The sequence below is a fragment of the Ciconia boyciana genome, chromosome 9, assembly GCF_034638445.1.
Source record: "Ciconia boyciana chromosome 9, ASM3463844v1, whole genome shotgun sequence".
NCBI classification, from domain to species: Eukaryota; Metazoa; Chordata; class Aves; order Ciconiiformes; family Ciconiidae; genus Ciconia; species Ciconia boyciana.
In genome coordinates this window covers 12,669,870-12,697,578 of record NC_132942.1, presented here as the reverse complement: position 1 = coordinate 12,697,578, position 27,709 = coordinate 12,669,870, and the positions used below count along the sequence as shown (strand labels likewise).

At 59.5% G+C, this 27,709-nt stretch overlaps 1 protein-coding gene across 2 annotated transcripts; it reads right to left on the bottom strand.

Moving 5' to 3' along the window:
- Nucleotides 1-1,737: 1,737 nt before the first annotated feature.
- On the bottom strand, nt 1,738-27,368 carry AFAP1L1 (actin filament associated protein 1 like 1). 2 transcript variants are annotated; one of them, XM_072872476.1, is made up of 19 exons: nt 27,324-27,368; nt 12,877-13,005; nt 12,218-12,301; nt 11,780-11,877; nt 11,505-11,616; nt 11,010-11,108; nt 10,098-10,309; nt 9,516-9,695; nt 8,641-8,727; nt 8,254-8,347; nt 7,953-8,105; nt 7,318-7,529; nt 6,750-6,895; nt 6,261-6,339; nt 6,015-6,129; nt 5,646-5,810; nt 5,241-5,419; nt 4,848-4,976; nt 1,738-1,928 (listed from the first exon to the last, which is right to left on the bottom strand). In XM_072872476.1, the coding sequence occupies exons 1-19, from the start codon at nt 27,337-27,339 to the stop codon at nt 1,905-1,907; spliced, it is 2,313 nt and encodes a 770-aa protein (XP_072728577.1). In that variant the 5' UTR covers nt 27,340-27,368; the 3' UTR covers nt 1,738-1,904. The 2 variants fall into 2 exon arrangements, with proteins under 2 accessions (XP_072728577.1, XP_072728578.1); XM_072872477.1 differs by lacking the exon at nt 4,848-4,976.
- Nucleotides 27,369-27,709: the final 341 nt, after the last annotated feature.

Below are 27,709 nucleotides of genomic sequence, written 5' to 3'. Positions count from 1 at the left end.
TTTAGATTAGATATTAGGAAGAAATTCTTTAGTGTGAGGGTGGTGAGGCACTGGAACAGGTTGCCCAGAGAAGTTGTGGATGCCCCATCCCTGGAAGCTTTCAAGGCCAGGTTGGATGGGGCTTTGAGCAACCTGGTCTAGCGGAAGGTGTCCCTGCCTGTGGCAGGGGAGTTGGAACTAGGTGATCTTTAAGGTCCCTTCCAACCCAAACCATTCTATGATTCTGTGATGTGCTTTCACAGGCTGTGGTGGTCTAGCTCTATTTCTTCCCACTGCAGGCACAGGCTCTTCGTTTCTTCAGCAGGAGAGGCAATGCTTTGAGGAGAGGGTTTTTACCCATTTCTGAAGTGAAATGGGATGGTGCGGCTCCAGGTCCCAGAGGGCACAGAAGCAGTGACAACCAGCACAGGGAAGCTGCTACCAAGAAGAGGACAAGTACCATCAGGAACAGGGCTTTCCTGCACCTCATCCCTGGGAGATGGGGAGCCCCTCCAGCCTGGGCAGTGGGCAGCTAAGCTCACGGCTCTGAGCCATCTGCAGTCACTAACAATGCACGCGAGATCCACCCAGCCTCAGCAGCCGCTGCCGCAGGGAAGCCGAGCCCACCCCAGACCCGTCCTGGCCCATTTCGCTACGAGCAGGAGTATTTTACCCATCGTGTTCCCTACAGCCAGGGGAAGGGGTGTGCCAGTGCCAGCATTTTTATTTAAAGCTGCTTACCTAGTTACTAACAAGAGGGCTTTGAAAGAGTGAGCTCCAAAGGTTAATTGTGGCAATTGTTAGCATGAGTGGGTGTTGGGCCTGCTCCCTTGTTCCCGGCACAAAAGCCTGGGCCTTTCCTTTTTATTCCTGTCCCTCGTTTCTGCCTGTGCTAAATGACCTTCCTCTATTTCTCTTTTCTGTTCCAGTCCCCTCACTTGAAAGCACCTTTTTTTGTTTTATTTTTAAACTTCCCTTCACTCCATTTTGACCACATGCCTTGGCAAACCATGTCTGACTGCAGCAGCAATAGTGTGAATGCGCTGTTGGCCAGGAGACAACCCCCCTCCCTCGCCCCCAACCTCCCCCAAAAGCTGGTATGGGGCTAGGGCAGAGAGCGCCTCAGCCCTTTGCAGCCCTTCTAAGCTGTTTAGCGAGGTTGAAAGTTATCCACTGTTAATTTGCTTTCAAATGCTGACACTTGAGCTTCATTCATTCCCAAGGGAAGCCAGCATGCCTTGACCCTTACTGCCTGGAGGACAAGAAGGAAATACTGGACAAGGGCACTTGGTTGAGGCACAGTGAGCTCAAGACATGAGGAACCCTGAGATGAGACCCTGCAGAGCTGGGAGCAGTGAGCAGGGTGAATGATCGGTGTCTCCAAAGCGTCTGGTCCTGAGCAGCTCATGAACCCCAACACCGAGGCAGCCAAAAATCCCCAGCAAGTCTGTGGTCACTTTGGAAAGTGGTAGCCTGGCCTCCAGCATCCCCCTGGCCTCCAGCATCCCCCCAGGTGGCACATGCTGATCCTGATAAATCAGAGTGCCTGCTGGGCAGTGCCGACTGCCAGCCCCTGGGCTCTCCCCTCCTTCCTTATGCACCATCACAGGCACACACACCTTGCGTCGAACTCCCGGCCCCATGGGAGGCTCCCCCCAGAGATGGGTTTCCCAGTAGTATGCAACCCTGATCCACAACGGACCCCTCTTCCCCACCCACCCCCCAAATCCCCCTCCCGCCCCCTTTCCCATGGTTTATAGTGTTGCCCACGAGGCAGACAGTGCCGCAGTGGCGGGGCGTGGGAGGGCGTCTCTCCTCTCATGCCTTCCCAGCACCCTCCCGGCGCCTCGGAGAAAGGGGGCTTGTAGCTCCTCCGTGAGCCCCAGTGTCCGGTGGGGGCTCGGCAGGCATTCCCACAGCCCGGCTTAAGTCTGCTTCTTTTCCCATTCCTGCAGAGAAAGGAAAAAAAGCAAGGGATGAGACATTGCTGGAGAAGCAAGCACTGAGCCCTTCGAGGACCTCCCTCCCTACCGGGGCCTTTGGGCCACCCCAGCATCTTCAAAGCCTGGGGTCACTGCTGCCCTGGGCATTGTAGAGGCCGCCTGATCAAGGGGAGCCTATTGACGAAGCCTTCTTACGCCAGCTACAGGAAGCATCACACTTACAGGCTCTCATCCTGCTGGGGGACTTCAACCACCCGATTGAAGGAAAAGTAGCACTGCGAGCTGTAGGAAAAGTATGCTGCAAAAGTATGCTGCAAAAGTATGCTGGAAAAGTAGCACTGCGAGCTGTAGGAAATCCAGGAGACTCCTGGAATACATTGAGGATAACTTCTTAAGCCAGGTAATAGACAGCCTTACCAGAGGGGATGCAGTACTGGACCTCATGGTCACCAACGCAAGTGAGCTAATCAGTGATGTCAAGATTGGAGGCAGCCTGGGCTGCAGTGATCACGCACTGGTGGAGTTCACAGTTCTGAGGGATATGGGTCAGGCAAAGAGTAAAGTCAGGACACTGAATTTTAGGAAAGCAAACTTCCAGCTGTTCAAGGAATTAGTCAATAGCACCCCCTGGGAAACTGCCCTCAGGGACAAGGGAGCAGAACAGAGCTGGCAGATCTTTAGGGATGCTTTCCATAGAGCGCAAGAGCTCTCGATCCCCTGGTGTAAGAAATCAGGAAAGGAAGGCAAGAGACCAGCATGGCTGAGTCGAGACCTGCTGGTCAAACTAAAGGGCAGGAAGGAAATGCACAGGCAGTGGAAGCAGGGACCGGTATCCTGAGAAGAGTATAGGGTCGGGAAGGCCAAAGCATAGATGGAGCTGAACTTGGTAAGGGATGCAAAGAATAAGAAGGGCTTCTACAGGTATGTCAGCCAGAAATGGAAGGTCAAAGAAAGTGTACTCCCCATGATGCACAAGACTGGCAAGCTGGTAACAACGGACAAGGAGAAGGCTGAGGTACTCAACAACTTTTTTGCCTCAGTCTTCACTGGCAACCTCTCTTCCCACACCTCTCGAGTAGATGGACCACAAGACAGGCACTGGGGGAGCAAAGTCCCTCCCACTGTAAGAGAAGATCAGGTTCATGACCAGCTGAGGAACCTGAATATACGTAAGTCTGTGGGACCTGACAGGATGTATCCCAGAGTCCTGAGGGAACTGGCTGATGTAGTTGCCAAGCCACTCTCCATGATATTTGAAAAGTCATGGCAGTCAGGTGAAGTCCCTGGTGACTGGAAAAAGGGAAGCATCATGCCCATTTTAAAAAAGGGTAGAAAGACCCTGGGAACTACCGACCTGTCAGCCTCACCTCTGTGCCTGGGAAGAGCATGGAACAGATCCTCCTAGAAGCTATGCTATAAGGCACATGGAGGACAGGGAGGTGATTTGAGAGAGCCAGCATGGCTTCACCAAGGGCAAGTCCTGCCTGACCAACCTAGTGTCCTTCTATGATGGAGCGACTACATCAGTGGACAAGGGAAGAACTATGGATGTCATCTATCCGGACTTCTGTAAGGCCTTTGACACGGTCCCCCACAACATCCTTCTCTCTAAATTGGAGAGATATGGATTTGATGGGTGGACTGTTTGGTGGATGAGGAATTGGTTGGATGGTCGCATCCAGAGGGTAGTGGTCAACGGCTCAATGTCCAGATGGAGATCAGTGACAAGTGGTGTCTCTCAGGGGTCCGTACTGGGACCAGTACTGTTTAATATTTGCATCAGTGACATAGACAGTGGGATCGAGTGCACACTCAGCAAGTTTGCAGATGACACCAAGCTGAGTGGTGTGGTTGACACACCTGAGGGATGGGATGCCATCCAGAGGGACCTGGACAAGCTCAAGAAGTGGGCCCATGGGAACCTCATGAGGTTCAACAAGGCCAAGTACAAGGTCCAGCACCTGGGTTGGGGCAACCCCTGGTACCAATACAGGCTGGGGGATGAAGGGATTGAGAGCAGCCCTGTGGAGAAGGACTTGGGGGTACTGGTGGATGAAAAGCTGAACATGAGTCAGCTTGCAGTCCAGAAGGCCAACCGTATCCTGGGCTGCATCAAAAGTGTAGCCAGCAGCTCAAGGGAGGTGATTCTGCCCCTCTACTTTGCTCTGGTGAGACCCCACCTGGAGTACTGTGTCCAGCTCTGAAGCTCTCAGTACAGGAAAGACATGGAGCTGTTGGAGTGAGTCCAGAGGAGGGCCACAGAAATGATCAGAGGGCTGGAGCACCTCACCTATGAGGACAGGCTGAGAGAGTTGGGGTTGTTCCGCCTGGAGAAAAGGCTCCAGGGAGACCTTTCAGTACTTAAAGGGGGTCTATGAGAAAGATGGGGACAAACTTTTTAGCAGGGCCTGTTGCGATAGGACAAGGGGTAATGGTTTTGAACTAAAAGAGGGTAGATTTAGCCTAGATATAAAGAAGACATTTTTTACAATGAGGGTGGTGAAACACTGGAGCAGGTTGCCCAGAGAAGTGGTAGATGTCCCATCCCTGGAAACATTCAAGGTCAGGTTGGACGGGGCTCTGAGCAACCTGATCTGGTTGAAGATGTCCCTGCTTATTGCAGGGGGGTTGGACTAGATGACCTTTAAAGGTCCCTTCCAACCCAAACTATTCTATGATTCTATGATGCTCTCCCCTCTGCCCACCCAGCCCTGCACCTCCCAAATCTGCCTGCAAGCTGGGCTCATGCCAGCAGCGAGTGCCACTGAGCTGGGCCAGCGTGGCTGCACAGCATCCTGGCAGTACCCCTTGCTTTTGGGGTAGGGAGCATCCCCAGTCCCCAGATTTCATGGTCAAGGAAGGGAGACGAGACGAAGGATGAGATTTCCTGTAGGGCCGGGGAGGAGAGGAAGAGCAAAGCAGGACCTTGGCCTTCCGGAGCACGTTTCCCTTGTTGGCAGGGAGGATGGAAGGACTTCTCTTCCTCAGTTCTGCTGCACAGTTAACAGGGACCAAGTGCTCAGGGGGGCTCCCGTTTGGCTTGTTTGTAGCTTCCTGTGGAAAAGGGGGACCAAGAAGGAGGAGGATTTAGGAGACCCAGGGAGCAGGCACAGCCAGGGGAAAAAAAAAGCACAAACTGTCATGAGGCCCAAACTGATGTGGCCAAACCTAATTGGCGCTTTGCTTCCCACCTCTGTCCACAACGGGACAAAGCAGCAGGGATGTCCCTTCTTCCCCATGTCCTGCTCCCCCCACCATCCCAAGCACTGTTGCTGGGGGAAGCCGGAGCCACGAGAGCGAGGAAGAAGGGGTGCATACCCCATTCTCAGCCTTGCCAGTCACAGCCAGCCCCAGGGCCGGCCCTCCCGCCAGTGACTGCTTCAGCCGCTCCTTCACTTCGGTCAGCTTGAGCTCCAGGTCAACGCGACGCTCCTCCTTCTGCCGGCACTGCTCCTCCAGCACCGCCACCTGCTGCTCCAGGTCCTGCAGCTTCGACCCTGCATGCACAAGCGTGCCCAGCTCAGCACGAAGCTACCCATCCTCCTGGATAGGGACGCTAGATGGGGCTGCCAGCGCGGCAGCGTGCTGCAGCCAGCTCTGCTCACGGCCACAATGCCACCACCAGCCCAGCGTCCCCATCCCACCCCGGCTCTGCAGCCTTCCCCCCGCACCCGAGTGCCTTCGAGCATCCTCAGCCGCAGCACTCGGGTGGCACCAACCTACCCGTGCTGCCCTTCATGGCTTCCCGCAGCTCTCGCTTCTCTTTCCGCAGCAACACCAGCTCGCTGCGGATCGATGCTTTCTCCTTCTCCAGCTTCTCCTTCTCTGTCAGAAATCGCCTGGCATCCTCCTCAGCCCGGTTCTTCCCGTACCTGTACTGGTTGGCATCTGCACGCACAAGGAGAGCCTGTCATGAAGGCTCTGGCCCCAGCTGCACCGATGCCACCCACAGTGCAGCTGAGCTGGCGCATCACCCGTGTGCCGGAGCCGGCCAGCCCCAGCCTGGCTGCAGACCCCCTTGGGGGAACAGTGTCCTCCCACACAGGCCAGGGTCCCCCCTACTGAGGTTTGTGGCTGAGGGCCCCCACTCACTCGACGCGTGCCTCTTCACTTTGACTTGCGGGTCCACCCGCCGTGACTTCTCGCTGCAGGAGGAGGCATGACGCTTCACCTGGGCTCCTGCAGGCCGCCCCGGCTCCTCCTCGCCCTGCAGTGGGGATGCGAGGGAGCATGCTGAAACACCTGCGGGGCCATCACAGCCCAGCCAAGGCTCCCCTGGTCATCTTCTGTAGCCTGGCCACAATGATGGGAGAGGGCAAGCCCCTGAGCCACGCTCACCTGAACCTTCTCATAGGGGACATCATCGTACACCACGTGGGAGGAGTCTGGCCAGTGGTCCTGGGAGGAGCTGGCCCACCTGCGGGAGAAGGGATGGTGTCTTCCTTTCCAGGACATCCCTGCCAGCACCCCAGTGAGCCCTTCCATCTCAGAGGGCTTCCTGTATTGCTCTCCCAGCTTCACTCACGAGCACTCTAACCTACCCTACCCTACCCAACCAAACCCTACCCTACCACACATATCCCTTAAGTCCTTCATCAGTGTTGATGAAACACCTTCCACTTTCCATCCTGCCTGAGGGAAACTGCCCTGCTTCAGGAACCGCCAACCCCTGGGACACCAGCTCTCCCTGAGATCACAGCACAAACCATGTCCCAGTGCGTGCCTTTTCTAGGGAACACACAGGGCTGAGGATCACCATCCCAGCCCAACACTCTACCCCCGGCATGGCCCCTTCCCAGCCATGGCACAGCAGGAGGACAGCCTTACATGTAAGAGTGCCTCACAGCCGTCACTATGTTGGCAATCGTCTCCACATCCACGTAGTCGTAGTGCAAGGCCTCTGGTGCCGTCTGCGAGCCTGTCTCCACCAAGAGGAGACCCAGCCAGCGGCCCAGGTCTTCGGAGCAGCTTGCCTGCAGGAGAGAGAAAGGGTTGGGGTGCATGCCCAGCTCCCAGCCCCTCGCCCTTGCTCCTGCCACAAAGCCCCGCTGTGGAGAAGGGCCCTCTGACACGAAGTGTGTGTGCAAGACTTAGGAGGGTCCAAGAGAAAGCACACAGGCACATGCAGGAGGTCCCAGTCCCAACCCCCCAGCCACCCCCTGCAACCTGCCTGCTTCAGCCCTGCCAGCCTCTTCCCTGCCTCCAGCCTGCAGATACCTGCAAGGCTGCCCCCGGCTCACCCAAACGATGCCCTGGGCTTCCTTAACGTGCAGGGGAGGTGAAAACAAGGCACCGCTTACATGCAAGTGTTGATCATCACAGGAGATGCTCGCCCAGCTTGGCAACCCCCTCCTCATGGGACTGGCACACCCTGCCCACCCCACTGCCCGCTCACCTCCAGCGCTGCCACCTCCTGCCCATTGCGAAGGATGCGGAAAGCGAAGGGGTGTTTGGGGCCCAGCCCTGGGACCACCTCACAGCCCCGGAGGACGATGGCGTTCACGTGGGTCCGCAGGTCGGTGCGGTCCTTGTGGAAGTAGAGGGTGTTGCCCTTCAGGCGACACCAGCGCTCCTTCCAGCACTGGTTAACCAGGACACTGAGGTAGCCTGGGGGGTGGCAGGGCCGAGGGAAGGGTCTCAGTGCCTGCTCACCAGACCTCGGTCAGGCTTTAACGAGACAGGGCTGCCCAGAGATTACGGCATGGCTCCCTTCTCATTTGGTCCTTCTGTGTCTCAGTTTCCCCACAGAGAGCCAGCTGGGACCCCTGGACCCACACAGTCACCTGAGGAGGACAGGTGACCCCTCGCTCCCTCCCCACACAGCAAGGGAATTTGTAGAGCTGGGACTGGGCACCATTTCGTAGCCTGAGGCAGTGTCACAGCCCTCCAGCAGCTCAGGGAGCTTGCCCCCACCCCACTGCCCCCTTACCCCCTGCCCCCCCCCCGTACAGGGGGGGAAGGATGCCAGCGCCCCACCGCTCCCAGCCTCGCACGAGCCAAGCCCCATCTCTGCCCCCAGCCTGCACGAACCGCAGCAGGGGATGTCCTCCTCGGTGGAGGAGGTCTGTGTGTCCTCGGGGGAAGGCTTCTTCTTGGAGAAGCTGATGATCCTGGTGATCTTCTTCCCTGCCGCCCGGCTCATCGAGCCCTTCAGGTCAGCCAAGCCGCTCTTTTTGCCTTTTCCTGGAAGGTGGACAGGGTAGCTGTGTGCCTCCGGTGCATGTCACGGCATCCCCCCTCACTGGGAAAGGATGCTCCCCAGCTGTCATGCACACAGCCGGCCCCCCCTGGCTGGGGGGACAGCCCGCCTGGCTGGGGGAAGGGGCCGTACCGTGCTCGCTGGGCTCTCTGCGGGCCGCCGGGGAGCTGGTCTCGCCTGTTGCCACGCTGTCCGAGTCGGAGGTGTGCTTCTCCTGCGACAGCCGCTGCAGGGGGAGCAGAGCAGACACCCTGTCAGCAGCATCCCCCTACACAGCCCCTAGCAACGGCCACTATCAGCCCTTCGTCCCTCCCGCGCAGGGCTGGGATGTCCCCTGGCACCAGGGGAGCCTCATTCCCCTTCCCCAGGGAGCCCCATAAGCCCTGCAGAGCTGCTGCGAGGATGGGAAGGACTCCTTGCGCTGCACCAGGAGCTCGCTGCTCCCCCGGCTCCATGCTCCCCAGGCTCGGCCGCAGCAGCCCCACGCAGCACCTCAGCAGGGCGGTTAGAAACCATCACCTTATCCAGGTCCATCTTGCATGGCATCACCGGGGAGGTGGGGGCTTCCATCCCGCCCGCCGCCAGGCTGCTGGCTTCCTTTATCACCTGTGGAGACAGCCCCCAGCAGCCACTCAAAATGGAACCAAGGGCCAGAGCTACTTTCCCTGGCTCAGCACGCTCCCGTCTCGGTCTCGCTGCCAGAGCCAGGCTGAACCATGGGGAGAGAGGTCCTGGTCTCTGCAGGACAGGACAGTGAGCCCTCCTTGGGGCACAAGTCCAGCTTGCCTGGGGCACTGCACACACCTTGACCCTTCAAAACTGCAACCAGTTTTGCAGATTTTGTCAGAGATTTTGGAAATCTCAGAGGTGAGGGACTTGGATGCCAAGCTGCACAGTCATCCTGCCAGCACAGGACACCTCATGACCCCCCGTTTTATAGGCAGGCACAGCATGGCTTGCCCAGGCCACCTCATGACCCCCCGTTTTATAGGCAGGCACAGCATGGCTTGCCCAGGCCATGTAAAATGACCCTGTTCTCCCACGTTTGGGGTAACAGCTGGGTTTGTGGTATGCAGAGGCTCCTTTCCCACCCACGGCCCCTTCCCTGTGGCCCCCGCCTCCTGGCTCTGAACAAAGGCAGGAAAGGGCCACGGGGAAGAGGAGGGGGAGAGCAAACATCCCCACCCCGCAGGGGCTATCAGCGCCGGAGACGCCTAGGCCCTGGGAAGCGGCTGGCCAGCCCCCCCCCAGCCGATAAGAGACAGGAGCAAAGCCCCCTTCCCTTTCCAGCAGGGCAAGACCTTTCCCAGGGCAGCCCCCTCCCCACCTCAGCCAGGGAGGATGCCAAGGAGAGTCTGCGGCCCCCCGGGCAAAGCAGGGGGTAGCCATGGTACCTTCAGCCACTCCTCAGCCTGCTCCTTGCTCTGCACGGCTAGCACCAGCGCCTCGGCTCCCGGCAGCGAGAACCGCAGCTCGTGCTTCTTGCGCCGCCCATCCTTGGGGACATAGATGACGTTGCAGGTGCCCAGGGGCACCTCCACGTGTGGCTGCCGGTCCTTGGAGCTTTTGTAGCACTAGGGGAAGCAAAGGGAACTGCTCAGGGCTCGTCCGAAACCTGCCTATCCTGCTGCCGTGCTGGGCAGAGCTGGGGTCCCTTCTCAGGGTCCCTCACAGGTGGCACAGATAGAGGCCAGTCTATCTGTGCCACAGCCCTCACAGGCTCAGTCTCTGTCTCTGCAACAGCCTCGGTGGCGGAGGGCTGCAGGGTGCCCTCTCACTCTGTGGGGTCCTAAAAGAGGGGAGCCCTCCATTCGCTTGCAAGGGAAGCGAGGGCAGCCCCTGCATGTGCTCTGCAGGGCAGTCACAGACTTGGGGCAGGGTCTTGGCTTGGATAGGGCTATTTTTCTTCAGCCTGGACTCCAACCTCCCTCCCAGCCCGCCAGTGGGTTTCTGTCCCCCACCAGCTCTGGGCTCACCAGCAGTTTGCTGTCTCGTATGATGGTGAGCTGCTTGGCCCACTGTCCGAAGCGCTTCTTGCGCAACAGGAAAGCACAAATCCTGCAATCCTTCACCAGGTTCATGGAGGCTTCCTCTGACGGCCACTGGTGTGTCAGCTGCTGGCCCTTCCCCTCCTCCTCCTCCTCATCATACGACTCATAAGAGCTGCTCATCACATCCGAGTCATTGTCTGGAAGGAAGCAGGCAAGTCACCCCAAATGGCACCCCGGGGCCCTGCCTGCCGGGCACGCTCATGTGCTGCCAGGGCTCCCTGTGCCCGGTGGGCTCCAGCACAGAGCTTGGGCTGGGCACTCTGGTGGACGGACTCCATGTCAGCCTCTGAAAACAGCAGCATTTTGACCCCAGCCGTCTCTGTTTCCCTTCCAAACCAGGAAGGATGCTCGCAGGCCAAATGCCAGTCCCAGGTGCATCTATGCAAACCCCTGGGCTGGCTTATTTGTTTGCAAGCCTCAAACTTTGAAAGCCTGGATTAAACCTTCTACCCACAACAGAGGATCACACACTGGCCTTCTGCCCCACACCTCCTGCGTGGGGCACGGAGAAGCAGGGCTCCACAGTGGTGTCCCTGTCCCAGCTCTCCTCCACCATGGCAGAGGCAGCTCACACAGGGCACGAGAGCTGCGTAGGCAGGGACACATCTTCTCCATGCTGCTGACAGACACGATTACATCCCTTCTGCAGCATGAGGGCTGTGGCTTGCATGGCAAACAGCACTCCACGCTCCTTGCTTTTTGCCCAGCAGCCTCTGACACGTGAGAGGTCCTCCAGCCTCAACCCCACTGGCCCCCAGGCCAGCCCTCAAGCCCCCGTCTCAGGGCTGGATATTGCTGAAGCTCTCCCCTCCCCAACAAGGGCACCCGGATACCTACAGGAGTTTTTTTGCTCCCCATTCATCCTGGTGATGGGGTAGTTGCTGTCTGCATCCTCGTAATAGCCATCCTCGATGGAGTTGGGGGGGCTGGAGCTGTCTGCAGAGGAAGCAGAGGGCAGCTGGGGCTGTTACACCTGGTTTCCCCCCAAGGCTGCTCCAAGCAGCGAGCCTGCGAGCCAGGGCAGAGCAAAGCACACCCTCCCAGGGCATCTCAGCATCAGTTCCCCCGCAGCTCCAATCTCTCCCCATCACCCTCTTCCCAGTTGAGCTGGGAAGCAAACAACTCCCTGCAATAATAGTGCAGTGGGATGGGAAGGAAGCGGGACAGGAGGGTTGCCAGTGGGAGCAGCGATGTTTCCTTCCCTGGGACAAGCTGTCATGCCCGCCGAGGGCTGCCTTTTTTGCCAGGCGGGCAGGCAGATGGGGGAATGCAGTGGGCAGCTTGCGGGGCTCCCCCCACCCTCCTGCCACCCCGGCACGGAGCGGGACTCACTGCGGGAGGTGATGTACTCGGGGGCCTTGCCGGGGCCCAGGGGCAGGGCTTCCTCATAGTAATCCTCAGGTGGGGGAGTGGTGGGCAGCGGAGGAGCAAGGTCCACAGGAACCTACAGCAGAAACACCACCGGCGTTAGCCAGGCAGCAGAGAGGGTCATGAGTCCCAGCAGCTACCATGGTGGCTAGGGACAGGAACAGGTCCCAGCCCCGGCCACTGCCACCTCCCTGGGCAGATGCAGAGCAGACCTTGCAGGTGGGCATTCAGGGACTTACGGTTTTTGCCGTCTGGCTTCTCGCCAGCTCCAAGCCAACGCCATCACCTGTGTCCCCCTCCTCCTCCTGCATGTCCTGGAGATCTCGCAGGTCACAGTCTGCCCGGGGGGTAAGCAGAGAGGGTGAAGGGAGCAGGAAACCCCAGAGCTGGCCTCCCCCAAGGCAAGCACCCATGGTCCTTTACTGGGAAGGTGCTGGGAGATGGGCAATGCTGGTAAACGCAGCTGGGCTGCGGTGTGCGTGGACCCCTCCATGGCCAGCCTCCAAGCAGCTTCAGGGGAGTGGGAGCAAGCGCCCACCCCAGGCACAAGGATGCAGCTTTCACCCTCCTTCCCCGGGGCGCCCCAAGAGCCCCCGCTGTCAGCAGGGACGCCAGGGCCAGCACTGCACCCACCCAGCGTGACCCCTGGCGTGTCACTCTGGGTCGTCCACACGTACCAAACTCCTCGAAGAGAGACTCCACGAAGCTGGTGCCATTGCTCAGGGACGCCGTGTTGACGTACATGTAGTTCACATCCTTCCCTGGGAGCGAGGGGATGTTCTCAGCCCGGGCATGGGCAGGGTGGCCGTGGCGAGGACCGGCAACCCCTCCTCCCCGCAAACACCAACCCAAGGACACAGGCCAGCCCACCCCACTGTGCCGTGGGGCTCTCCTCCAGAGCAGGTGCCCAGGGAGCAGAGGAGCCCCCAGGGATGCTGCTGCCCCCCCACAAGGAGGGCAGGAAAGTGGGAAGGCTGTGAAGCCCCAGGTGCAGGGCCCTCCTGGCCTTCCCGCGGAAACCCCTGTGCTCAGCAAAAACCGGTGGCAGGAAGACCTCTGCGAAGCAGCCTTTCCGCAGGGAGCAGCCCCCCCGCAGCCACGGCAGGGCTGACGCCAGCCCCTGTGCCCAGGGCAGGGAGAAGCTGGGAAGCGAGAGGGGGGAGCAAAGCACCCCAAGGGGGCTGAGCAAGTGCTGGGCGCTAGGCACAGAGGCAGCTCGTCCCTGCCCTGCAGATGGTTTTCCCTGCCCCGCTGGGGTTTTGGCCCAGGGCAGCTGCTGGGGACACCCACTGCCCATGGGGACAGCCAGCGGGCACCGCAGGAGCAGGACACAGACCTGCGGGTGGCTGCAGCTTCTGCAGGATGGTGGAGACGGCCAGCTTCTTCTCCTGTGTGGTAGCACTCAGGTACTCGTGGTCCAGCAGCCTGAGCAAGACACTGAGCTCTGGCAGGAGCTGGTCCAGCACTAGGGGGAGCAGGAAAAAGCCTGTCAGCCAGGGTGGTGTCGGGGTGCTGGGGTTGAGACAAGGCAGAAGGGGATGGAATGTGTGGAAGACCCCAGGACAGGGGTCTTTCCCAGCTGGCCCAGCACGGCTCAGGCACTGCTAAGAGCCTACGTGCTCCTTCCATGCACAAGCTCTTCCATGTGCATGCAGATGCTGGGATGCATCCTGCTGAGCCTGTGAATGGAAACACCAGCTCTGCAGGGCTACTGGACCGCTATCAAAGGGCTCAGCACACGTATTTTTCCACGCAGATAAAACTACACCTCTGTCCACCCAACAGCGTATCATTGCTGCTGGTGTCCCCTTGCTGTGAGAGGCACTGGGTGGCAACAGAGGGAAGGAAGGAAGGAAGGCAGGAAAGGAAACCCAGATGCCATCTCCAGAGCCACCTGGCAATGCCACCCAGGGAGACATCCTCCCACCCCTCGCCTGCTGGGGGACATTCATATTCCCCCGCTGTGCTCAGACCACCCATGACCTCCCAGCCCAGTGCCACCTCCACAGGGTCCCCATACACAGTCTAGAGCCTTCCTCCCCACACTCACCAACAGCAGCTCCTCTGCCCTGCTGTCACTCCTCCCCTGTATCATCCCAGCTCATCCACACTGCTCCAAGGCCACCCCACTCTCTCCTCCAAGCATGGAGTCACTGCCCCAAGGGACAGTCCCTGCTCACACAGGTGGCCTGAAAGATGCCCAGGGAGGGGACAGGGACTGTAGCACAGGAGGGGCTCTCCCCACCCAGCTCTGTGTTAGCTGAGCCTCAGTCCAACACACGTGGCCCCAGAGGCAGCCAAGAGGGACAGAACAGCTGAAGTCCTGGCAAAGAGGAACCGCACCAGAAGCCACTGCTCATCTGCTTTCCCATCGCTCTGTGAGATCCCAGCACCTGCCAGCTCCTGGGCTGCCACTGCACCTGAACATAGATAGCACCAGCCCAGCAGTCAGAACCAGGCAGGAGAGAAGGGGAGAGCCCAGCAAAAAGCAGGAAAAGAGAATTCACTGCAAATCACCATTACAGGCACAACTCATAAAGTGCGGGTCTTCTCTTTGATGTGGTGATTCTTGGGCTAGTTTTTAGGAAGCAAAAGCACACTGCAGCTGTGGGGTTACCCATGCAGCAAGCCTCCAGAAAACACTTGTGTCTTTGCATATCAGAGCAGGGCTACAAAAAAATTCATCACTGAAAGCAGTATTTACGATGCTGGCAGCAGCTGACCAACAGCGTTGGGAAAATGTGTTGGCCAGGGATGGAAGGATGGGAAGGACTCAAACAAGGCGAGCTATGGACTGCAAATCTCTCATGAGCTCCCACACCCCCAATTCTGCACGTGTACTGATACCCTCATCCCAGGTCTCTTCCTGTGCCTTACCTCCTCCAAGCAGGATAAGACAAAACTGAGCTGGATCCAAAGCCAAGCTCCCATTTTACCCGGGACCGTGCACTCGCCCAGCCCCACTGGCATCCAGGGTAGCTCCTGCAGGATCCAGCGCCTGCGGGAGACAGCCTGCATTGGAGAGGCCAAGCTCAGGGACAGCAGCAAACCTGCAGCTCTGGAGGCTACAGAGGGTGGGAGAAAAAAGCTACTGTTTCTTCCAGTGCAAGCGTGAGCAGGATCCCTTCTCTTGGCAGCAACCGAAAGTCAGCACAGCACAGCTGGGGCAGCGTGCAGCTGGCTTTGGGTCTCCAGGGACAGGAGGAGAGGCCAGAGGTGACTGCAGAGGCAGCTCAGACGTGCTGACTGATGGGGATGGTTTGCAAGGAGGGGAGAACATAGGCCCTGGCAGCACGGAGCATCGGCGACACCCTGCTCGGGCTGTACCCATCCCCACCGCTGCCCCTCCAGGCTCTGCCAGGGGAAGGGCCCCGGCAGAGCAGAGCTGGGTGGCAGCGAGGGCTGGCACCGGGCATATTTCCCGGGGGAAGGGCAGGATGCTGTGCTGCTGCTGGGATCCTCATTACTCATGTTCTTTAACAAGCTTCTGCTGGGCCCTATCCAAACACTGCATCCACTCTGCCCAACACCCATCAAAAACTGGGCTGCTACAGGTTTGACCCAGAATTTTGGGTGCCCACCTTCTACCCCATGAGCTGTGGCCCAGAGCACAGAGTAAGTCCCTCAGGACCAGGCTGGCACTGCTGCCCAAAGCAGGGACAGCACAGTAAAACCAACTGCTGTTTCAAAGCTTTTCAGCTGAAGGGGAATCCAACGTGAGTGGATTGATGCGGATCAGCGCCTGGCCAAGATGAGCCCTCGGGCAAGGAGACAGCATGCCCAGCCCCAAATCACCACCTACCCAGGACAGAAGGCAGGATGCAGCTCACAAGCCTCTTCCTGCCGCCCTGGCCGATGGGCTTCTATCTCTGCTGACCTTCTGCTTCCTCCTCCCTCCCCAGCGCCAAGCTAAACAGCAGCCTCAGCCCTTTCGGCAAGGGCAGCTTTGCCAGCACCCATCTGCTGTGGGCAAGCCAAACTGGGACAGGTAGCCCCCAGGCAGAGGGGGAGAAGCCTCAGCACAGCTCCAGAAGGAGCAAGCAAGCCTGGGGAGCTGGCAGCATCCCCCAGCCCAAGGGGAAGGAGAGGGCAACCACTCCTGCTCCCTGAGCTAGAAAAACACCGCACAGCAGACAGGCAGCCACAGGATCCAGGTCCTGCTGATGCTCCACTCGCTGCCCCCCTCCAGCACGCACCTCCCGGGGCAGGGACCCGCTCCAGCCATGCGAGAGCCTCGTGTGCGATGAGCGAGGGTAAGCACTCGGCTCCCATGGCCCTCTCCTTGCCCCTCTGCAGAGGCAGGAAGAGAGGGAAGAGGGGCAGATCCTCCCTAGGGTGTTTGCAGAGCGCTGCACAGGCAGGATGGGAGCAGGCTCCTGCTCAGCAATGCGGTGGTGGTCTCCAGGTGAGACATCCTCCGCTGCCTTGCCCAGGATGCAGCTGCAGGGCTTGGTGGTGCGTGGGGCTAGCAAGGAAGTAGCTGGGACAAAAAGCAAGATGCCCCCCTGTCCACCCAGCACCTGCAAGCATCTAGGGAGACACCCATCTTCCTGCTGCCCCAGCTCAGCAGGCTCTCAGCTGGCCACGAGCTCCCATGGAGGAGATGGGAACCATGCACACACCCTACATCAGCTTCCCACAGCGCACCGAAGCCTAGGCCATGGTGCTCACCAGCATCCCCATCCCCTGCTGTGTGTAGGACATCTCCCATCACAGCCACCAGCTCCTGTGTCAAGGCTTCGGACCAGCCGAGCGCAAAAGGGCAAGCAGGTTTCTACTAACAGTGACAAAGCAGGCAGCATGCACGGCAAGGGGGGCGAGGAGACCCCCTTGCACAGGAGAAGCGAGAGCGGCTGATAAGCGAGGTTTGTCGCCCGGCATGGCAGGCGGGTGAGCTCATCAGCAACGCCCCGAGCGCCAGCTCTGAGCTGGGGCGCACGAAGCACGGTGCGGGGCAAGCACTGAAGGCGCCTTTGTTTCCCCCCAGCTGAGCTGTCCCCTCCGTCTCCCTTGTTAAACATCCTCCAAAATACAACGGGGGAGGCGGGGGGGGGGGCAGTCAAAGAGGCCTGTGATCCCAGGAGGGTGTGCAGCCCACTGAGATGAGCCTCTGCCCCGGGGAGCAGAGGAAGGGAAGGAATTAATTTCCTATGCTCTTTAGGCTCCCAGCCTAAATAAGGCTAATGGGGTGGCGGCAGGAAGCAAGGGGAGATTGCTCCAGGGTTGCTGGGCAGAGGGCAGCAGGTGCTGATGTGACCGACCCAAGGTCACCCGGTGAGCAAAGACCAGCACATTACTTCTACAATAGCCAGCAGGAGCAAGCACAGACCCCGCAGCACGGGGGAAGGCAGCACGACATCAGAACGGCCACAGGCATTAGGCAGGTGACGCAGTCGAAAAGGGACCCTGCATCCCCCACCCGCCGAGCCACCACCTCACTCGTGGGACACCTCTGGCCTCGTGCCTGCCTCTGGCGCTGACAAATGGCTCCCACCTGCTGCTTTCTTCTGGGGCTTCTCTTGCAACCAAAATCCTGCGGGATTGCACCGCTTCTCTGGGCTCAGGCTTTGGACACAGGCATCCCAGGAGAGGGAGCAAGGCCAGCCTCCCTCCTGCAAACTCACTCCGCTCCGCATTTGCAGCCTGATGGGGAGATGTCAGTGAGGTCTCCGAGCCTGGGAGGGCTGGGAGCTGCGGCAGCAGATGGCTTTAGCATTAGCTAACTCGGGCTGCATGGGCAGAGGGGACCCAGGGCAGCTCTGCCGGGACAGGGTGAGCTGGGGGACCAGCACTAGGATGCTGCTGCTGTTCAGGACAACAGGGTAGTATCTCCTCTGCTGCTAAAGCCTGCCTTAGAAGCAGCACCAAGAATGATGCTGGCAGATGAGCTGCACCCCTTCCAGCACCCCACCACCTCTCTCTACCCTGCACCCAGGCAAGCTCTATTTTTACACCCTGTGAGCGCTCCCCCCCTCAGGGACCTGCTTCCACAGTGCCGAGATAAGGGTCCAGGTGCAGCTTGCAGCTGCAGAGCCCATCTCCCCCTCCCCAGCCTCTGGTCTGTCACAGGAGCAAAAATCAAGTCTTGCTCCAGCAACCTGCAGAGAGGAGGAAGAGGAGGAGGAGGAAGAGGCTCCAGCCAAGCCAAAGCAGGAGTTTCCTGGTGTACAGACCCAGCTTTTGCAGGCAGAAGGATAAGACAATGCACGTGGGGTTGTCACCCCAAGCAAAGCTGTTCCACAGCCTGACAGAGAGCCCCGGGGAGGGGAGATGCTGTTTCAAAGTACTGTAACGCTGCAAGGCTGCTGCAGCGGGACATGCACGGGGACCCCCATCCCGCGGATGCTCAGGTGCCGGCAGCCCCACAGCCACGGCTCTCCCGTGTCCTCTGCCTGCCCCCGGCCACGCTTCCTCCCATGCCAGGTGAAGGCTGGGGATGAGGGGGGCTGGGGGGAAATCGGATGCTGGGAGTGACGGCCATTGTTTGTAGCTAAAATAAAAACCAAGCAAAAATAAATCCTTCCTGCTGGGGTGGGCAGGGCCCTGGGACACTCTGCCTGCCTGCTTGCGCAGGGCTGCTTAGAGCCACCACCGGCAGTAAACAAACGTTTATAGGATGCCATAAATAGGTGGGGTGCGGGCTGGGGAAGGGGGCACAGGCAGGGGCTACCCCAGCAGCTGGTGACAGCAGCAGAGATGGCCCAGCCCCAGGAGGAACCCTGCAGGGAGGCCGCCCACCCTGCAGGACAAACAGACCCAGCGCTGTCGGAGGAGTTACTTGCAGCAGATAAACCACTCTGCCCTCTCCACAGGCTGATGTTGAGCTGCCTGCAAGAGACACCTGGGTGCCGGGATGTGCCTCCATACCTCGCTGCCAGCCCCCAGCCTCCTCCTGTCCCAGCACGGGCTGCGGGCATCACTGGAGAGGTGATGCCCGAAGTGGGTGTTGGCAGCCCCCTCTGGCCCCAGCGCACTGCTTCCCGCCCCGGCGGGGCCAGCTTTTCCCGGCTGCTGCTCCTTGAGGAAGACCATGGCCTCCTGAGCTCTTTGCTGAGCTCCCTGGGCAGTTCCTGTTCCCATTCCCATTCCCAAGGAGGTTTCTTTCTGACAGGGAGGAGGCAGGCGCGCAGCCGGCGAGGAAGTGCCTTGGCGGGGGCGGCACAGCGCTCCCAGAATTGTTCCTTTGTATAGAAGACAGGAGGACAGACCGCTGCCTGCCTGCACCCCGCCTGCGGCCACCGCTCCTCCGGTGCGAGCAGGAGGAGCACCCTGCCAAGCAGGCGGAGAAGGGCAGCGCTCAGCCCCCGGGAGGTGGCAGGGGCCAGCAGGGCATCCCTGCCAGCCAGGCTCAGCTTCCTGGCCAGCCATCACCAGCTGGGTGTGGGGCAAACTGGGATGACTGGGATGGGCTGGTGCAGCAAGGAATGCCAGCCTGGAAAGTACCTCCTCCTCTCAGCCCGGCTGTCTGTACAGCTACGGAGCAACTTGGCGTGCTCCAGCCCCGAGGGTTTTTAGAGAAAAGCCAACCATTAATGATCACACTTGAGCTCTGACAACATCCCGTAACAGTGGAAGATTTGCTAAGGGGCCACTCGATGCACATGAATCATCTCCTCCCTGAAAACAAGGGCCCCTTGAGTGGGGCGGGTGGGGGGAGCGCCTCTGACTCGGCATCCAACAATGTCAGCAGGAGTCTGAGCACTTGGGGCTGGCTCAGCTGAGCCAGCCGCCCACCCTCCCACCCTCCCAGCCCCCCACCCTCCCAGCTCTCCAACTGTCCCAGCCGGTGCTTCTTCCCACCCCTCACTGTGATTAACCCCCTTGCCGTTAGCCCCAGGACCCCGGCAGCTGTCCCTGCTCCCCCAGCGGCTCCCAGCTCAGACGCCACAGCACCCCCGAGTGTTGCAGAGCACAAGGTGAGCTCAAACCTTTTGACCCGTCCCCCAGACTCCCAGCACCTCCCTGCTGCCTCCCCACCACCCCACAGCACACCCCATGCCCCACCAAGCCAGGCTGCAGCAGACAGGGCAGGGACACACACCTCCTGGGGATCTCATCATCATGACCTTACAGTAACTAATATCCTTAGCTGATAACCTTGGAAAATCAGTCCCGGGAGATGAATGTGAAACCTGCTTGCTCAAGGGGGTAGAAGGTCCCCTGCCAGCTCTCCCTCCCAGTGCAGTTGCCCGCTGGCTTCTCTCCTTACACGAAGGAGCCCGCAGTGTTCTCAGGGCCCCTCCATCCTGCTCCAGCCCGGGGAAAGGGGGAGATGAGCAACCAGAAAGGTTAAATAGCAAGAAGGCTGCCCTGGCTGTGCGTGCTGAGCCTCCTTCATCTGTGGCCCCATCTGTTGCAGACGCACACCCCAACGCTGACAGCAGCTCGGGGGGGGATTCCTTTCCTAGCATGGCCCCAGCGGCACAGCCAGCTCAGCCGCTTTCAGCAGTGCCCATGTGAAGGGTCCTGCGTCTGGCCCAGTGCCTTTGCCAGCAGCAGCTCGTCTCCCTGGTATAAATAGCTCTGCAGAAAGCCTTATCGCATGGCCTGGCTCTCAGCCACTCACCCACCCCAGCAGAGACTGTCCAAGCAGCAAGTCCAACCTGGGGCCGAGCGGCAGAGCCACCCTCTCAGCCACACTCTTCCCAAGCCCTCCTGCTTCAGCCTGGCCCTCTGTGCCAAAGCAGTTTCTCAGAGTCCTTACCAACCCCCAAAAAGCCAAGAAGAGCAAGGGGAGCTGCAGCACATGCCCGGGGCTGATGCTCCGTCCGGTGCACCCAGCCAGTGCCGAGAGGGCAGGCACGAGGGAATTGGCCACAGGAGCAGGACCCCAAAATATCCCCATCCTGCTGCACTCTTTTCTGGAGGAGAGACAGTTTCACATCCTCCCCACAGCCTTACACATGAAAACAGGAGTCCTGAATAGAGGAAGTGTAACTACAAGCCAACAGAGCTTGCACAGGGCAAAGATTATCGCCCGTGTTCACGCCCCTGCCAGGTCACACACTGCACAAACCATCGCTCACTGCTGTGGGGCCAGTCAAGCCTCTTCTCTGTATAACTGGATTAAAGGAGAAACTGGAGAACAAGGGAATCGTGGTGGTTCCCTTCCCACCCAGCCCCATGCTGGCAGCACATCCCTTGCAGCATGGCCCAGAGGGAGGGGTGCTGCCCTGCAGTGAAGCCCCAAGCTGGGTCGAGGCTCTCCTGGCGATGCCCATGCTCAGAGCACGGCTCCGGGTGGAAAATCTCCCCCTCAGCAGCCGTGACTGCATGCCCAGAGCTGCAGCCTTCCCCCAGGGCTGCAGAACCCTAACCCTGCCTGCTCCGCTTGGTGCCCCAGTCCCCTTGGGCAGTGACTCACGGAGGGGTGTCACCTCCCCAGGGAGCCCCCAACAGAGCCATGGGGCATCGGAGGGGCCGAGGCCCTCTGAACTGGCATCGCTGCCGGAAGAAAACCCCAGGGCAGCCCTTATTGGGCTGCAGGGTATATCCTTCCTCGGAGCAGCTTGCATGGAAGCAGAGCAGCTTCACGAGCGGTGCAGGTAATAATTCACAGGGTGATTAAATCACCCACAAACACCTCCTCTGACCCAGGCAGATAACGACCCTCCAGTGCCCCGTGCTGCAGCAGGACTCCTTCTCCAGGAGCTGTTCCCCCGCTGCTGACGGCTTAGCAGCCCTTTCTCCGCCTCCTGGAGAAGACTGAGGTGGTTTGCTTTAGCTCACCAAAAGCAAACTTTATCCCTCTAACCACAGGAGGCTGTAGCTGCCCCCACCCCAGAGGAGGAGGGGGTGTTTCTGGATCGCCCTCTCTTACTGCTGAGCACAGCAAGAAGTCGAGCAAATAAAAGCACCCAGGTGAGATATCGCTGAGTGACCCTACTCACGCCCCCAGGCAGGGCACCGGCAGCCCCTTCCCTCTGCCTGCTCTACCCCTGCCCCGGACCCCTGAACCCCCGGGGGCTCGCAACCCCAGGTACAAGTTGTTTCCAGCCATGGCTCAGCCCAATCAATGCAATTAGCTCTGTGTGGCCCAGATTCAGTGCTTCCAGGCGACATTTCAAAACGCGGTGCCAGCCTCAGCGGGTGCGTGCCAGGATGCTCCACTGGGCCAGCCTGGGAGCAGGGCTTAGAGGCTGCTGGCTGGAGAACACGTTTAAATAATGAATGAAAAAGAGAGGTTTGAGATGCCCTTTAAAGTAATAGTCAGGCAGGGGCAAGACCTGCTGAGTAATGTATAAAAAACAACCTTTGGGCAGAGGGGAAATGTTAGGATTAGTCAGAACCCAGAATAAAATGTATTTTCTCCAACCAAAATTTTGGTGTTGGCCTTTTCCAAACAAACTCCACAGCGCAGGGAGCAGCAGGTTGGCCTGGGCTCCCTTCTGACACTGGGAGAGGCCCCAGGACCGGTGCCACAGCCATTTGCCCACCCCTGTGATGGGCAAAGCACTGGGAAGCCTCCCTGGGTGGCACCTTCCTGCCTGCAGCTAGCTTGGAGCTGGAGGGACCTGAAGCTCTCACCTCTCTGTAGCCCTTCGTCTCCACCAAACCTCAGCCTCCAGGACAGCAGGAATTACAGCTAATTGCAGGCACTGTGGTGGGAAACCTGCTGACTCAGCACCTCAGTGCTGATGACGGCTCTCCCGCGGGCATGCCCTCCCCACCACCCTGCGCCGGGGCAGGCATGGCCATGTTACCACCCAGGGTCGGGTGGGTCCTCCAGCCCCCAAATCTCCAAAATGGACATCCCAGCCCCACTGATGGGGGTGGAAAGCTGTCTGCATCCCCCGAAAGGCTGCTCTCTGTGTCCCGTACATCCCCCTTCCCCGAAGCCAAGATCCAAAACATCTTGGATGCAATATGCGACCCGCAGGAGTGAGATGTGGGAGGCCAGCAGGGCTGATACATCTTTCTAGGAGGAAGAGTCAGACAAGGCGGTTGTCCCTGGACCCTAAGAAGCAGAGGAGGGTACGGGACCCTCACCTAGCAGGGTGTGGGCAGGGAGGGCGTGGGATTTGCAGGAAGGAGCTGGTAGATTAGCCACCAGCCAGCTCCGCTTTCCCAAACGCTTTCAGCCATGTTGCACAATGCGGACCCCTCTTTTCAGAGGTGGTGGGAAGAGAAACCACAGACCCCCTATGGGAGATATCCCTGCAGAGTCAGGGGGAGGGAGACAAGCACCCAGCACCCAGCCGCCTGTGTTAGCAGGCATCCATGGGCATCCCTGCCTCGACCCCAGCAACGCTCAGGACCCCAGGGGCTGTGCCAGGCACGAGTCCCCCCTTCCCAGGGGCGGTCTGGGACCCGCTCAGTGGCCACCCCAGCCCTGTCCCTGCAGGACAGAGATGTTCCCAGGGCGGTCAGGGCATGGCAGAGGGTCTCTGCGTTCTGGGGCCGGGGCTGTGCTATGCCGGAGGACCCTCGGAGGGCAGGATAAGCGTATTTTCTCAGCTGAGAACAGCCCTTCCGTTTCCTTCCCTTGCCCAGCTCCGCCGGGAGCATCAGGTGCAGCAGCAAGGCCACGGCTGACAGCATTTCCTACCCGCTTAACCCCTGCAGGGCAGGGGCGGAGAGGCAGGAAAGCCAGTTTATCCCGGCAGGAAAGTGGACAAGCCTGAGCACAGGGGAAGATGCAACTGCTCTGGTTATTGCCGATGGCTCCGTCAGTGCCGGGACTGGTTCACCGTATCTGCTTTTAATCCAAGACACAAAATCCAGCTATCAAACCTGTTGCTACATAACTTCTATTCCTGGCTCTGTTCACAACATTGGTTTCCCAAAGTGCAAGATGACACTGGGACCACATGAAAATGGGAGGCTAAACCCACTGGACAAGGAGCCAAAAAGGGGCTGTTCCCCCATCACCAAGTTGGGTGGACTTACTGTTCAAAAAAACCCAGAGGAAAACCAAAGCCATTCTTCAAGCTGCTCCTTACACATCTCCTGCTAATTGCCAGTGATCAGAGCATACCAGCATCTCCCGGAGCTCCCTCCTATCACTTCCAGGATCACATGCACATGAAACCCACTTCAAAAAAAAAAAAAAGTATTTTGAGCATGGAAACCCCTTGCAGCAAAGATCTGTTTTCATTCCAAACTGTTACGAAATGTCAGTGTTTTCCCTTGCCTGCCAAAGAGCCTGCCTTTGATGCGATGGGAGGCATATCAGGAGCAAAAATGGAAGGGGCTGCAGCAGCCGTGCCGTGGGGGGAGCCTGGGGGAAGGAGGGCCAAAGAAGTTATTTTCATCCTTCCCCACTGTGGAGCCTGCAGATTGTCAGCGCAGTGTCTGCAGAGGGACCTGAGCTCCCCGAATGCCGCCGCTTTTAGTGCCGCGGGGTGATGAAAGGCAGGCTGTTGGTGGCTGCGCGGGTGCCAGGACCTGCTCTATTCATCCTGCGGGTGCCCTGGCAGGGGGTGCCAGGCCCTTGTTTGTGCGGCAGCAGGGCAGGGCTGGCAGAGACAATGCAGAATTCCTTGGGAGGTTTCCAACCAAACTGTCCTGCTGCTGCCCTGGAAGAGTGACATTTAATAGATATTTTGCAGGACTGACAGCTGTGCCATTAAATTTTCACTGGAAGAAGGTTCCTCACATGCAGGAGATGTGTGTTCCTCAGGCGAGAGCTTTAGCTGTGCCAGACTAGACAGAAGCTGGTGTAGGGAAGGGTTAAGGGGTTAGGACATGGGTCTGGGATGCCAGAAACCACTTCAAGCCTCCGCTCTGCTAAATTGTTATCTCCTGTCCCCAGCAAGTTATTTGGCTACTGAAGAACAGGCAAATCTTGGGTCAAGCCCAGTTTTCGCTCCCTGTCCTCCTCTGAAAAGCCTTCCTACTGTTTGGGATGAGACACTTCTTCAAAACCTTAAACAAAGTTTTCCTGGGCTGGGATAAGAACCGCCCGCCGGCTGCAGGCAAGAGGATCTCAGCGTGCATCGGCACTCGGTGCTGCTCCGTAGCAGAGGGTGCGTCAGCCTCGCAGCTCAGCACATTTGCACCGGAAAACAGCATTTCCAGGTCAAGAGCAAACGCGGGAAAGAGGCAGGTTTTCCAGACAGCCCAGGCAGATAGGACAGTCCCCAGGGTCCTTGGCTGGAGGACACTACCCCCGCAGCAGTCAGTAAGGGCACCAGCCCACTCCTTCCCCTCCCCAGCAGCCCCTGCCACAGTGGGCACCCAGGACGTGCAGGGCAGGGCAGGCCTGTACCCCTCTGGTGCAGCCAGGCTGGCTTCGACAGGGATCCAGTACCTACAGCGAGACCCGTTTCCCCCAGTTAAGGGCAGCATTGCACACAGAAGGATATCAGAAGATGCAGAGGGGCAAATAACTCCAGTGCCTCCCTGCTCTGCTCGGCATCAGCATCCCCGGGGCTGCCCTCCCACCCCTCTTTACCCCGCATGGTGGGGCCAGGACAGCCCGCAGTGGGCTCAGCCCCCTTCCCTGCCTGGTCCCCGGCTATAAACAGGCTGTGGCCCCGGGCAGCTGAGTTTCCAGCAGAAGGAATGGCTGCAATGCGGGGGAGAGCTCGGAACTTGCCTGGCGTGCTAACAGCTGGCCCGATCTGTGTTTCGCACCCAATCCGCACCCCCTTCCACTGGGCTACGTGCACAGGGCGGGCAGGATTCCTGATGCCCGCTTGCAGGCAGCAGGTCAGGAATGATCCGGGCTCCCTCCCACCAACCCCATGGCCTCCCCATTCCTGTGGGCGAGCTGGAGCCAAGTTTATCCCTGACACATCTCCGCCGGCTTTGCTGGATTTAGGCCCCAGATAACTTTGGTGCAGGACCTAAATTCTGGTGGCACAAAAGGTCAGGTAAGAGTCACTAATGAGGAGAAGCCATGTGTGAGCACAGCCCTGCTAGAGCAAAGGCTCATGGCACGCATCACCTCCCAGATCACGCACACATGCGCTTCTCCATCAGCACAACCTGAAACTCCACAAACAGCCCAGAGCACCAATTCCCCCGGTTAGGCGCTGGTGTAGAGCTGAGCCCCGCTGCCCAGCCTGCCAGGGAAGGCAGAAGGCTCGGCTGGAGCACAGAAGGTGATGAAGAAGCTGGTAGATCATGAAGCAAGAGCAAGTCAGGGGCTGAGCGGAGCTCCAGGTGAAGAAAGGGGCTGCCAGAGAGCTGGCAGAGGCTGGGAACGGGGCACAGAGCTCCTACGCACTGCTGGACCCAGCAGCCCTTGCACTAAGGAAGGGAGCCCAGCGAGACCCCCACGCCTTCCCTCCGCAAGCCACAGCTCCCAGAGGGATCCAGTGGCTCTGGGTGATGGGCGGGAGGGTCTGGAGGAGGTTTACATTAGCAAAGAGCCATCCGGGTGCCAACAGCAATTCATTACAAGCACTCAAAGCAAAGCAGGCAGGCACTGCTGCCACCACCATAGAAGGCACCAGCAAGGGGGATAAAACAGCAGAACGGCTCTCCCCTAGCTGGGCCAGCCTGTGGAGCAGCTGCGCCATGCCCAGGCCTGTCTCCATGATGCTCCAGGATGGTTTCCACAGCGTGTTGGGCATTCCCTGCCCTTCCCTGCGGTGAGGTCCCAGGTTTGATTTTTGGGGTGGGCTGGGATGCAAACAGGGTAGCCTCCCACCAGCTCACACAGCAAGAGAATGGGGAAGCCGAGACCCTTTGCTCTCCCCTCTCCCCATTCGTGAGGTCCTCTGGGACCTTGAAGGACAGCTCTGGCATCACATGTCATTTGACAACACTCCCCCTCCCGCAACAGCACCCTCCTTCAGAGCTGGCAAAGCCACCCTGTCTGGCTGGCAGGCAGGGCGAGCCACAGCCATGGGGGAAGGCTGTCCCTGTCACCGTCCCTGTCACCTCCCGGGCTGCTGGGCACTGACACTGCTGTGCGAGCACCAACACCGCAAGCTGCTGCCCAAAAGTCAAACTCCTCATACTGCATTTCCACTGCGGAAACACCACCCCATCCTTTTACACTGGGAAGGGGAACTCTTGACCCTCGGGTCTTTCTGGTGCTGACCCAGAGTTGCAGATGCAGCACTGCTTGAACTGCCCTGGGACTGCAGCATGGTCCCAGCCCGCAGAGCTGGAGCAATGCCCCTGGCCCCCCTGCTATCATTTTTGGCTGGTGCTGCTGCAGCACCTCCGAGGACCAGTCAAGGGCCAGGACCCCTGTGCTACACCGTGTCAGCACCTGCTCCTCCTCTGCAGCCCTAGACCACCATTCTGCAGCAGCAAGCCCCCTGAAAACCTCCCTCTGCTCCCATCCAGGGACCTGCCAGCCCCAGCAGAAAGCCAGGACCTTCTCTGCAAAGTTGGCCCCAAGCCCTGGCAGGTTTATTCATATCCCAGATCAAAGCCTAACAGCTACGTGAGCCTGATGCCACAAGCTGCAGGCGGGAATCACACACATGTGGGAACGCCACCGCTTCCCAACAGGGTGGGGATCAGGCCCTCCATGGCTTTACGAGACCACCGGCATCTTCCCCAGCTGGGGAAACTCTCCAGATCCGATCAGGTCCATCTAGAAACACCAGTCACCTCCCTTTCTACAACCATAACTTCCCCTAACAAGTGGTTACACCCCACAGGCTTGCTTACAGGCCTCTGGCTTTTCACCCATCTGACCAGCAAAGGGAAACTGGCACCAGTTTGTGCCCCAACTGGCCCTGCCACAGGGCTGGTGCGGGGGGGTAGGCACCCTGGGGACGGGGTCCCACATCGGTCTGGTGAGCTGCACCCGCTCGGTTGGGAAGGGATGCGCGACCCCCGAGCCCCCCGGGACGGGCATCCCCTCTCCCCCCTTACCGCTGAGACGGTCCATGGTCCCGGAGCCGCGGGCAGCACCGGCCGCCCCGGGAGGCGCGGGCGGGCGAGTGTCACCGGTAGCAGCCGCCCGGCGGGGCCGGGTCTCGGCTTCGGAGCGGCCAATCGCTTCGTCCGCCCCTCCCTCGGTGCGCGGCAGCGCCGAGCACCGGCACGGCCCGGCACGGCACAGAGAGACCTCCCGGAGGGCGGAAAGTTTGTCCCCACCACTGGTGACCTCCCGTGTGCAGCCCTGCCGCACCCACCTCCTTCCACCCCCCCTTGCACGGCCGAGGGTGTCCCCGGGGTTCCCCCCCACGCCGTGCATCTCCCCCAGGTGCTGTCCCACACCGGGCATTGGGCATCCCTGGCAGCGGCAGCACCCCGTG